Source organism: Perognathus longimembris, chromosome 2, assembly GCF_023159225.1.
Source record: "Perognathus longimembris pacificus isolate PPM17 chromosome 2, ASM2315922v1, whole genome shotgun sequence".
NCBI lineage: Eukaryota > Metazoa > Chordata > Mammalia > Rodentia > Heteromyidae > Perognathus > Perognathus longimembris.
Window position 1 is genome coordinate 4,314,752 of NC_063162.1, and position 12,610 is coordinate 4,327,361.

At 48.1% G+C, this 12,610-nt stretch overlaps 2 protein-coding genes across 7 annotated transcripts in view; one reads left to right on the forward strand and one right to left on the reverse strand.

The window, feature by feature from the left end:
• Dock1 (dedicator of cytokinesis 1) overlaps positions 1-12,610 on the reverse strand; it is a 407,862-nt gene that overhangs the window by 221,026 nt on the left and 174,226 nt on the right. The gene's annotated exons all lie outside the window — the stretch shown is intronic.
• Insyn2a (inhibitory synaptic factor 2A) overlaps positions 1-12,610 on the forward strand; it is a 57,545-nt gene that overhangs the window by 32,134 nt on the left and 12,801 nt on the right. For 2 of the 4 annotated variants that reach the window (XM_048338034.1, XM_048338035.1), the window contains one exon: positions 7,483-7,554. The exons of 1 other annotated variant lie outside the window; for it this stretch is intronic. In XM_048338034.1, coding sequence (XP_048193991.1) covers positions 7,483-7,554 — 72 coding nt within the window. Of the gene's footprint in view, positions 1-7,482; positions 7,555-10,430; positions 10,575-12,610 lie in introns of those variants that run through there. One more of the 4 variants, XM_048338037.1, reaches the window with a different exon arrangement.

Here is a 12,610-nt window from a genome sequence, read left to right on the forward strand (position 1 = left end):
ACAAAGTTATCGCGGAGAGCAGAAACTGTGCCATGCCCGCCGTCCTTGCCGAGGGCTAGAGGCACAGCACAGGACACGGCCAGGGAGTCATTCAAAGTGACGGTCCCGACACCGCCCGCACCGCCGCACGTAGAGGGTCACACACGGAATTCAGCATCGCGCACACCGTCCACTGCGTACGGGCTTGAAACCGGTGAACCCACCGCAGACGAGCGCGTCACTGACCGCCCGCGAGGCCACGCCTGCAATACCAGATGCTCAGGAGGCTGTGACCGAAGGGTTATGGTTCGAAGCCAGCCTGGGCAGACAAGTCAGTGATATTCCTTTTTTTTTTTTCGGCCAGCCCTGGGACTTGGACTCAGGGATGAGCACCGTCCCTGGCTTCTTTTTTTTTCCTCAAGGCTAGCACTCTGCCATTTGGACCACAGCGCCACGTCTGGCCGTTTTCTGTATAAATGGTGCTGGGGAATCGAACCCAGGGCTTCATTTCTAATTAACTACCAAAAAAAAAAAAAAAAAAGCGGAGCTGAGCTGTGGCTCAGGTGGCAGAAAACTATCCTTGAACAAAAAAGCCGAGGGACAGTGCCAGGCCCTGTGTTCAAACCCGAGGACTGGCACCAAAATAGGCCACAGGATCACTGGTGTCTCCAGCACTGAGCAGGTCCTTGGGGGAAGGGTGTAAAGCACCTAGTACGACAACAGAGCCATTGGTGAGAGGGAGACACCCTTGTGCATCCCACAGCCAGACTAGACTTACCCCAACACTCATACGGTCACCCAGAGAGGCAAGAAGGGGGTTTCAATGGAGAACTTAAGACTGCCTTATCTTTCGTTCTCCGTTTTGGAATAGGATCTCCCTACTTTGCCCAGTCTGATACCAAACTGCTCTCAAACTGATCCAACCACCTCAGCCTCTCTCATTCTTGGGACTATAGGAGCACACCGCATATGGCTGGTGAGAATTTAAGATCTGACCCTAGTGCTGAGGATGCGGCTCGATGGTAGAGTGACTGCCCTGTGCAAGGTGCTGGCTTTAGTGATCAGTGCTACAAAGACAGAAAGACAGACAAACAGATACATATGGATGGATGGATGGATGGAATAATCAGGAGAGAATATGGGTTGATGAGAAAATTAGATGGATCGATAGGTAGAGATAGAGAGATAGAAAGATAGTGAGAAATGCTAAATGGATAGATGATGCATGTATAGATGATACATGGACGGGTACATCCATACAAAAATAGACAGATGCATGGCTAGATCTTATAGAGGAATTGTGCACAGGCAGGCAGTGCTGTCATCAACATCACATTCAAACCAATCTGACAAGCCGATATTCGTCATTACCATTGAGTACCAGAAAATAAGCTTCTAAAATTTTCAAGCCATTTTCCTATGAGATGCTTTTCACTTCTTTGGGTTTTACTTAACAATAGCACAGTGAGAGACATTTTGTTCCCTTTTTTCTGACCTTTTAACCAAACAGTTTGTGTTTTGTTTTATTCCACAAAAGAGTTTTTGGTCCCGTTTCTTTTTTTTGTTGTTGTTGTTGTTTTTTTTAAACCATCCTCAAGCTCTGAAAGACTTCACACAGCTTGGATTGGTAACTGCAAGGAAGCTGTGAGGGAGCCTTCTCTGATATTCCTCCTGCCCTTCCCTTCCTCGCAGGACTCCGCTCACTTAGCTCTTACTGCTGCCTACATGAAAAAGTGGGACCTGGCTACTGCTGTCCAGTCTCCTCCTTCTAGGGTTCCCTGACTCCTAGGATGGGGCCAGGGTGCAGCTCGAGATCAGAAGAGAGAAATAGAAACATAGCTGCACCAGAACTGACTGATGCCCTCCCGCCCTCCCTCCTGCCCTCCCTCCCTTCCTCCCTCCCTCCCTCTCTCCTTCCCTCCTTCCCTCTCTTCCTCACCCATCCTTTCCTTCTTCTCTCCTGCTTCCTGATCTCCTTCTCGCCCCGCTTGCTTGCTTCCTTTCATATATTTTGCTCGTGCTTCCTCATCTCACCTAGGGTATACGAGGGGAATAATGAGCCTCAACACACCAAAGTTCTTCCCATCAATCTACTACCTGCGCACACAGAGAGGCACATACATATGCATGTGCTGGACTTGTAGGCTCCCACATATTTGCACTGGTATATTCAGAAATTTGACAGTGACAACTGACAAGGTGCAGATTAGTGCAAAGGCAGGAGGAGGTCAGAGAAAGTGGCGAGTGGCATCTTAGGATAACCGGAGATGCCCAGGCCACCGCACGGAGGCAACTGGGGGGATTTTTCCGGTCGGGAGGCCCCGAGGTCCAGGATGTGTTCCGCAAGCCATGCTCACACTTTCTTGATGAACGGTGGCTCACTTTGAAGTAGAAGTGATCGATGACTGGGTTCAACCAAAAGTAGCCTGCGGAATTGGCTTGCCCAAACCCTTTCCATTTCAACAGAGTGCTAAATTAAGTCCTTCCCCACTTCATGTTCCCACCGAGTCCTTGTCCTCTCCACTCGTACTCATTTTACAAATGTCGACTTGCCTCTGGTTGTCAAGAAAGCCCCTCCTGACAAAGGGGTGTTCAGAAGCATCAAGGAAGGACAGCTGAGGGTCCTGGGTTGGCTATGGCCTGTGAGTTAGACCTGGAGGGATGGATGAGAAGCTAGAGACACAGCGGAGCTGGAAAACAGAAAACAGTTTGGATTCTTGGTGCTGTCCATGGTGCTAAATGTGTTCTCCACAAGTAACATCCAAAATCAGCATTGACAACTAGTAACAGCAATGGGACCACTGGGAATGCTAAAATTTCCTTCCTCATAATAACCATGCTTGACGTTAATTGAATCCAAAAAGTTCACAGTGGGGGGAAAAAAGTGAGGATCAAACGTTTCACTTCCCTTTTCTACCCTCTCTTCCACTTCCTAATTAATTAGATTAGTGTGTTATCTGAAGAAACAACGTCCAACTTAAATATGAACTGGACACCCAGAAAGAACAAAGCATCATCTCCTGCATAAGGTTGTAAGCCTATATAAAGCATCAGCTCTGCACAGGTAGAAATTAATTTTGAAGACGGTATGTTTTTCACTCAAAGTGTTTTTGAAGCACCGTGAGGTGAGTCATGCCGGCAATCCTAGCTACTCGGGAGGTTAACATCTGGTGGATTACAGCTCGAGGCCAGATAAGGGCAAGAAAGTTAACTAGATTCCCTCTCTAAAGCAACTATCAGAAAGTAGACGTAGGCAGGTGCAGGTGACCATAGCAATTCTAGTGACTCAGAGGGCTGAGATATGAAGGTCACTGTCGAAAGCCAGCCCATGCAGGAAAATCCAATAGGCCCTTCTCTCTCATTATCCATTAAGAAGCCAGCTGTAGCTGTGGCTACAATGGTAAAGCATTAGTTTTAAGCAAAAGAGCTCAGGGACCACACCCAGGCCCTGAATTCAAGCCCCAGGACCAACAACAGCAACAACAACAAAGCAGATCTGGAGACATGGATCAAGTGGTAAATCACAACCTAGCCAACGGGAGACCCTGAGTTCAAATCTCACTCCTGTCAAGAAAGAAGTTTTTTGTTTATAGGTTTTTCGATTGGTAATTGAAGGACTTACATAGGCACATTTCAATGAACAAACAATCTGCATCTCAGCAGAGAAGTGTGTGCCCCTGGGCATCGGGAGGCTTAGGATCGCCTCTCTTCATGGCAAAGACAGTATAAAAAGACTACCCTTTCAAGTACTGGCTTTATGATCTGTTTCCAGATTGAAGAGGAAAAAATAGAGGAATTCTAGAACAGCACTTTGCGTCCTCCCACAGAAGAACTTTTCTGTTCTGTCTATATTTGGAGTACACATTCATTCAGATGCTGCAGCGCAATTATTAATGTGACCATAAAATGATCAGTGATGCCAAGCCCTACAGCCCGCAAGTTCCAAGGACAATTAGATGGATTACCAGAGCAATAAGCACAGTGGATTACATCGCTCTTTAAACCCTCTATTGAGAATACTCCCATGCTTAATAAAATTTTAGCAGCCATACTGTGATTGGCAGACCCTACTGGCGGTAGCCTTTGAGCTTACCCCATGACATAGGTCACCGTTTAACATTTTACACACAAATTAATCTCTCACTGGCTCTTTCCGAAGCCAACATTTGATTCCATTAAATAACAACCACTTAAAAAAAAAAAAAGATGCTAAGCAAAACCTAGAAACACACTAAAGGGACACACCAAGAGACGTCCACAGCAATCAAGTCTTGGAAACCATTTCTCAGACATGGGAGCAACATGACTCACCTGATTATTTCCTTTTCAAATCTCTGCAAATGGAGTGTCCCCAGATACATCCGCATACACTGTGGGCAAAATGCCTACCCCCCTCACCTCGTACCAACTGACAGAAACCAGCCCGTGTCTCAGGACTGAGTCAAATGGCTGGGGTAATGGGTGTAAGAAGTGAGAAGGTGGGGATAGAATGGCCACACTGTTGTGAGAGATGGATAAGGGGAAGGGTTTTTCGTGTCATTCTTTCAGCCACCAGTGACAAAAACTCTATCGTGGTTTGCAATTAAGTTTGAAATAGAACCCAAGGGGCTCTTGGCATTATATGGTCCAACACCACCTCCCTCACCCCCCGTTGGCTCCATCTATCCCGGCCTTTCAGCCCTGCCACCATCACTCCCGCTGTAGTATGAGAACGTGTCATAGCCCTTCTGTTTACAGAACCCAGGCCAGAAACATCAATGAGTGCCTACCTTATTATCCCTCGGGCCTCATTACAGATGCTGCCTCCTAGAGGCCACACCAGAGACACCACAGCACCTGTTGAGACCCTTAGTGGTATCAAAATGATCCACGTATCATCCACGTGTACAGGTACATTAGCCACCCGCCTTTCCACTTCTGCTGTAACTTCATGACAACGAGGACCGATTGTACAAACATCTTCCCAGGAGTCAGAATGATACCTGGTTCAAACTGACTCCATTGGGGGAAACGTCTGCATTGTTCAAGGTGATTAGCATATAGTGTTTTCAGGAAGAGCTTTGAAAAGGCAATTCCTTACCGAAGCCCTCAACCATCCAGAAAGAATAATCCTCTGCGAGGTGCCTGAAGCCTTTGTCCTGTCATTGCCAAAATCACCTACTGTCCCAAGCTGCCAATTATATAGTGCAGACATAGGTCCCAAGGTACAAACAAGGTGAAACGGAGCAACAGAAGCCTGGGGTCTGAGAATAATGAGATTCTGCACCAGAAGTGCTACTGTCTTCTCTGTGAAATGAGTCTAGCATAATTAACTGGAAGACTCCAGGCTGTAATGCAAGGGAGGCCCTTGGAAACATTGAGTCCACCAAGCAAAGCAGGGATGGTGATGTTAATGAGGCTCCATAAAGACTGTCCTGAGATCTAGGGCAGGAAAAGCGGAGTTTGAAATACGTTGAAGAGTGTCCGGTGCTGATGGCTAAGAACTACCCTGACGGTGCCTCCTTTGAGCTCCTCAAGTTGGATGTGACTGGCACACAGAGATCACTTCAATATTGTCCCCTTCCACCCCTTGAGAGGCACAGATCAGCAGCGCCTCACCCGAAAGCCATCAGTATGACCACACATGTGACATGAAGCACATCAGGAGTACGACCTGGGTCCTACGATGTCACATCTTTCCCTGTGCAGAATGAATGTGGTCAGAAATGAGCAGTGTGCCAAGTTCAAGTAGAAGAAGCTGGCCAGAGAGAGCCACTGTGCATATCCAAGGGGTGGACGAGTGGTCGGGGACGGCCACACCGAGTCTCTTAAGAGGAACTTGGCGAGCATTGGACCATTTCTGCAACTCTGGGGGTGGGGGACCAGGAAGTGTGCCAAAAGCTGCCATGTGAGAAGAAGGGGTCGCGGGGGTGGGGGTGGGGTGGCGAAGAGCACAAAGCACCTTTCCTCCTCGGTGTGGAGAAAGCTAAAGGCAGGCTGGAAAAGCCAAACGTGAGCGGCCAAAGGTGCCCCAAACAGGATGCGGTGGTAGAGATGATATAAACGCATTGATGCTAGGATTCCCATTCTGGGTCCCAACATTTGAGGACAGAAAAATCTTCACTTGATTAACAAGCTACAGCGAACTCACAAGTCAATCCCCATTTGCCCCAAGGCCAGGCAGACAACACCGCCAGACAACCGCCGCACTGAGGGCACAAGGCTTTTTCTCCAAGGTTTCTGTAACACCAATTCTAATGAGGAAACCGAAGTTATTCCCCACTTAAAACCCACGATGCACACGAGCAGTGAACACAGAAAAGGTGATAGAAATATCGACTCCCAATGTTGACAGAAACCCTCTGTGCACACTATTCCAGTGTTGAGCGACTCCTCCTGTAAATTTGCCCCCGATGCGATGAGAAGCCAATGCAAAGCGAAGCTTCCCTCCTGCCACAAGTGGAACAGAATTGCTCAAGGCTCTTTGTCCCTGAATACAAACTAATATCCAGGGAAAACACACCTGTGAGTTGCAAACAGCAGACAGGAAAGACCAAGCTATAAAAGAAAATCGTTGGGCGAAAAAGCCCTCCTCATCTACGTTCCTTAAGGAGACCGCAGATTTCAGGGAGCTCCGACCCAGTCATGAAAATTCCACCCCCCGCCCCCCATAGTTCTGGAGTCCAAATTGTCCAAGGCTATTTTGTTTTCCACAGGATCAGCAGCTTACTACATATAGCCATGCCGAAACCTGTGTGGTCTCACAGGACCAACGACGCTCAACAGAGAACACCCCTGAGACAGTCAATCGGCCATCGGATGTCTTCAGCCGGGCAGGCTGACACCCTCCTTACCCACGCAGCCATACAGTATAAAGATTCCTGCATTTGAAGACCAAGAGGCACAATCAAGAATACTGTATATTTAGATGAACACCTTCCCTTTTCACGACTAACACTTAAAAACTTTGTGGACCCTGAAGTCTAGATGTCTGATAACCTGGCTTCTGTCACAAATGAACTCCTCTCACCTTGGTGATAAGCATTTAAACATGTAGAACTCCACTCAGTACGCTGGGGAAACCAGTCCTGGAGGAGGCAGGGGGCAAGGCCTGCAGGCTACTGTTTTTCAGGCCCTACTCTAGAAGGGGACAGGAGGTATGAGGACAAAAGCAAGGCCAGCTCCGGCAGCTCAAGCTAGGGTTAAGAGTCTCTTCCGGGTTTCTTTCCAACATCATAAATACAGAGCTGCACGGAACCTTCCCACAGTCCCCGTGCTTATAACAAAATCAGACGATGTGCTTCATTCAGGAGTTCCCGTTCACACTCTCACTTCCACGTCCTCCCCGCTGTGGATGTTGCGTTGACTGGGTACAATAGAGGCAGAGGATGGCTCACACCGAGCACAGCTGACCGTGACCGTGACGGGCTGGGCTCCGTGAAAGCATCTGGTTTGAGACATGGGCTCTAGAGGCCAGCAGCCCCTCGCCACCGCTTGTAATGCTCTCCTGTTCTTATCTTGTAGGCTTTCATATCGGACGGGGCAAGACACAGCTAATTGTGACACATGCAGGAACAGTGCATGCATTATCTATAGGTATGTCAACATTCTCCTCTTCCCACCTTTTTTTCTTTTTTTTTTTTTTTTTAACTTTGACAAATGATGTTTACCCACAAATACAAGATCCATCTGGGGCCATGCTGGGATTGACTTGATCAGACAAAAAGTAAAGGACCTGCCTTGACCATAATCCTAAATTACGTGTAAATACCGCCCCCTCAGGTGCTCGAGCACAGGAGGAAGGACAGCATAAGCCCACTTGTCTTGCCAATGTCCCTCTGTGGACTCAAGAGCTAGGATCCACTTGAGGGCTCTGTCCCTTGGAATCAATATCTCCAGCAAGGCAAGGACTGTGTGCCCTGGCCAGGCTGTAAAAGATAAGCCCTTCAGCTAGCAAGGATCAAGGCAAAAAAACTACCAGCACTTTACGAGTTGGAAATGCCCTGGGAGGGGCAGGCTGCTCCCACCACAGGGGCAGTTAATTCGTGGGAACTCACAAGGATTGTGCCATTCTCTTCCCCAGTGGCACAATCCCTTCTCTCTGGCCATTCTTCATGCTGTGGTTTTTTTGTTGTTTGTTGTTGTTGTTGTTTCCTTTTTTAACTTAAGCTTTATATTATTGACATCAACAAGAATACAGCAGAAACTTTCACCAGGCAAGAAGCTATGCTAGAATGTTGGCAGTCGTTTAGGACTTTTAAGACCTGGTCAAGAGGTTGAAAGGGGTTGCAAATGTGTTGTTTTACTCTTTGGGGAATGTAATTTGCACCAAAAAAAAAAAAAATGCGGCAGCCATGAGAGATCTTATGATTTTGCTCATCTTACAAAAATGAAGACCAGAGACGGTGAAGGTGACCCCTCATTTTGGCTTCTGGGAAGGGCGCTGCGGGCTTGGATGTGTTGCTGACATTCGGACTGACTGTCCTTCGTATGTGTGCCCACGGAGGGGGCTGGAAGGCCCTGTGGAGGACAGCGTCTAGCTCTTGAAGTTTACTGGGGAGGACAGTTTTTCTTGGTATTGAAGTAAAACCTAGAGTCTCGCATGTGGAAAGTCACGGCTCCACTGCTGGAGTCATTCTCCCAGCCCTGGTGGGGTTTTTAACTAATTAATTGATGCATTTTTCTTTCCTACCATTACCTTTAAGTAGTTGCATCAAAGGGGTTCCACTCAGCTTGTCAGTTTGTGAGTTCGGTGCGCCTTGGCCCGTGTCACCCCTTCGGTCATTCTCCCCTCCGCAGTCTTGGGGGACTCTTTGAATTTTCCTTTGGGGAGAGGATCTTGCGATCGCTCTGCACAAGTTGGCTTTACATTTGAAATCCTCTCGCCTCCACTTCTGGAGCTGAGATTGCACGCATGCACGGACATACTTGTCCTACTTCTAGGACTTTCGGGAACTTCCATACTGTTTTCCATAATGGCTCTCCTAATTTACATTCCCAGCAACAGCACTCCTCTCCCTCCCCATCCTAACCCACATCTGCTATTTTTTTGTCTTTTTGCTAATGGTCACTGGGCCTGGGGTAAGGCGGCATCTTGCTGTGGTTCTGATCTGCAATTGCCTCCTAGTTAGCGATGCTGAGCACTTATTCCTGAATAATAGATGTGTTAAATGTATGTTATATATGTATATTACATAAAATGGATATGCTATTGAAGAAAATGATTTTATATCAAGAAAAGCTACCACAGTTATTTAGGGATAATTATGTACCTAAAATATATAAAGGAGCCCTTCCTTCACTAAACAAAAAGAAACAAATGACAAACACCCATTGCAATAACGTTAGAGTTACTTTCCTCCGTATCGAGATGTCAGACATGAGCCGGGCCTGGTACTGCATGACTCTAATCACAGCACTTTGAGGTTGGGGTAGAAGAAGAGCAACTTCAGGGCCAGCCTGGAATACACGGCAGTTCCGGACCAGGCTGCATAGTCAGACCTTGTCTTTTAAATGAAATTCAGACTGAGACAGAGCAACAACAAATTCAGCCACACGAACTCAGCCCCACAGGATCCCGCGTGAGGGACAGCAGCCCATTCCTTCCCCCAGCGCAGCTCAGCTGGCACAGGAGACCCGTCCTTGCTGTGGAAGTGCTGGGCCAAGGCCGGCCTTTATCTCCCAGGGCCTACCCCACAAAGGGGGACACTTGCCGTCGCCATGAGTGGACAGGTACAACTGGCATCCAGAAGGGACAAGCCGGGCACAACCCTGACACCATGCGTGCCCCGATCAGTCCCACAACAAAGACATCGGTGCCCAGAGGTTGACAGCTACACACAATGACAGCCAGAAACGCTGACTGCCTGGTCCTGGCCCAGGTGGAGGTGAAAGGCCACATACATCAAGAGTTTCCCTGGAGGACTCCAGAGCCAGAGTCTAGGCGAGAACCCAGTGTGACCAGTAGCTTCACTTCACCATGTTTGTGTGGTGGATGAGAACTCCGAGTCAAGAGCAAGCAAGTGTAACTCAGACATAAAATAACCCTCACTGCCGTCCCAGAGTTAGGAGGCGAGGGGATGATGCGGCGCTCGAGGCTGACTCCAGGCATCCTCAGACGTTCGTGTCCACTGGTTCAGGAGCTAAATCTCCATGTAACCAGACAGGAAGGAATGAGGATTTCCAGAGAAGGCTCAGAGAATGGGCGCGTTCAGCCTCCACCCATTTAACATCTCGTGAGTGATTGAGAAAAGAATTTATTAGGACACTGTCCAATGTAACTGAAATAATTTGAATAAATTTAGCTCTAAATCCAGAAGTGACTTAACATAAAAAGTGATATTAAAAGTGATTTAACAAGTCTGGGAAGGATAGGAATTAGCCTGGAGTGGTTACTGTTTTGAATGGGCTTAACCAGAGATGGACACGAATCCTAATACTTTAGCCTCTGGCTCTCTGTCTAAGCACTACAGGAATTTGCCGAAGAAGCAGAAAACTCCCAGGCAAAAGGGAAGAGGAATGGTGACCCTGTGGGTGACCTTACACCACAGAGGTCCCTCTGCTAAGGATAGGTTGTAGCCAGGTGCTGCTCAGGCCTGTAATCCTGGCTACTCAGGAGGCTGAGATCTGAGGATCCCAGTGTAAATCGAGTCATACAGAGAAGTCGAAGAGGCTCTCATCTCCAGCTAACCAGCAGAATGTCGAAAGAGGAGCTGTGGCTCAAGTGGCAGAGCACCAGCTTGAGAGGAAAAGCCAAGTGAGAGCTAGAGGCCCTGAGTTCAAGTCCCAGTACTGGCAACACTCACACACAAAAAGATATGATTGCAGAGAAGACTGAGTTGATGTGGTGACATGCATCTCCAAAACTGAACAGAGATGGGCCCTCATCCACATCACAAACCCTCCAGCAGCTCTGTACAATGTACACAGATCCCAGAGGGGTGGCATTAGAAGGAAAGTGGAGTGGGAAATCTACTATGCAGGCAAGTGGCTTGAATTAAAATCAGTACCTTCAGGGTAGTTCCAGTAACCAACCATGGTTACTGGTGTTGCAAACACAAGGTACTCAGGTTTAACAAGAAGGATCTGGAATATTCTGCATAGTAACAGTTTACTAGTGGACATGGCTGCCTGCTCACCAAAAAAAAAAAAACTTACTTCACTGAGTCTTCAAACTAGGATTCAAGTAGACATCACTATTCCCACAAGTCAGCCGGCTCATCAGACTGTCTCCCAGCCTTCTGATGATTCTATACTAGAAATAATCAAAACCGTGACCACTGCCAGCAATCACAAAAAAATTTCAGACAGGTCTCTGGAGGTCTACACAGAAAAGATGGATGTTAACGGAAGCGACTGTGGTCAATTAGTCAAAAAAACCTAGTCCATGGGGAAGTCATCAAAACGGTTCCGCACCTATCCTAAATAGGCTATTTTAACATAAATCATGCAAACTGGAGATTCAAATCTAGATGACGCAAACTTCGGCCAGTCTTCTATGGCAGGAAGGAGCTGTCCACTCTGAATGGAAGCCCTCCCCCCGGAAGTCTGGAGGAACCTCTGGATCACAACTGCTTTCCCTTCCAGAAAAGAGGGTGCCTTGTGATGGAGTCTCTGTGGGCGCACACTTGACTTACCTTAGTTGTTTGTCACACCCAGTATTTGGTAGCAACACCAGAGGCTCTCAGGGCGATCAATTCTTTCATACTCATTGGTTTCCGCAACACGCAAATAATCTCAGCCAAACAAGGCATCCCAACACAAATGGCAAAAACAAGTCCAGAAGCAAACTCAACATATTCTAGCTAGAAAGGTCAGAGATCTTGCTTCAACAAGTCCACCCAATACCAAAGGCAGATGGGCTGGAAGGAACAGGAAGCGGCACTGTCTCAACCGAGAGACAGTTCCAGCAGGAGGGGAAAGGCTGGTTGCTAAAGGTTGGTCAGCTGGCTGGCTTTGGTGCCCTGGTCCCTGGCTACGAGGCCTAGCATCCCAGAACTCAGGAACTCCGCTGTGAATCCTCACCTCCTCAAGGGTTGCCTACTTTGGGATTGGTAAGGCTGATGGGGGTTCAAATCATGGCTCTGGTTGTCCCAGAAGCCGGAGCACACCAGGGGCTGTGACAGCTGCCAGAGTCCCCATGTTGCCATTTGTCATAGGGGCGTGCTGGCAGGCAGAGACCGCTGCAGGTCAATGGATGTGGCCCCGCCCACCTTGCATGTAACCCAGCTGCTCTTTTGAAGCAGCAGAACCACCTGGCCCTGGGTGGTTTACGGTTTCTTGGTTAGGCCTGGGAAGGGATGCCATGTTCAAGACTCGGCTGCCTGGGGCTTCTTGAACACACAGTCCTGTAATGATTGTGAACCTTTGCCACGCCAGGCAGTTCCTATTTCTCAGTGGAAAACAAAAAAAAGATTGTCATGGAAATATATAGGACTTGGGGAAAACATCCAAAGGTCTTGAAGCAATTTCAGGAGGAGGACTAGAAGCAGCAGCCATTTAGACCCAGTGCCAGGAGCTCAGGGTTCACCCCCCTTGCTCCTGGTGATGGTCCATGGATATAGAAGCCCTCAGAACCGCACCGTGGGGGCCTTCCAGCTCTGGACTCTCACACACGGGTGACGTCGTGTTGGGAAAGGAAAGCGTCTGAGCG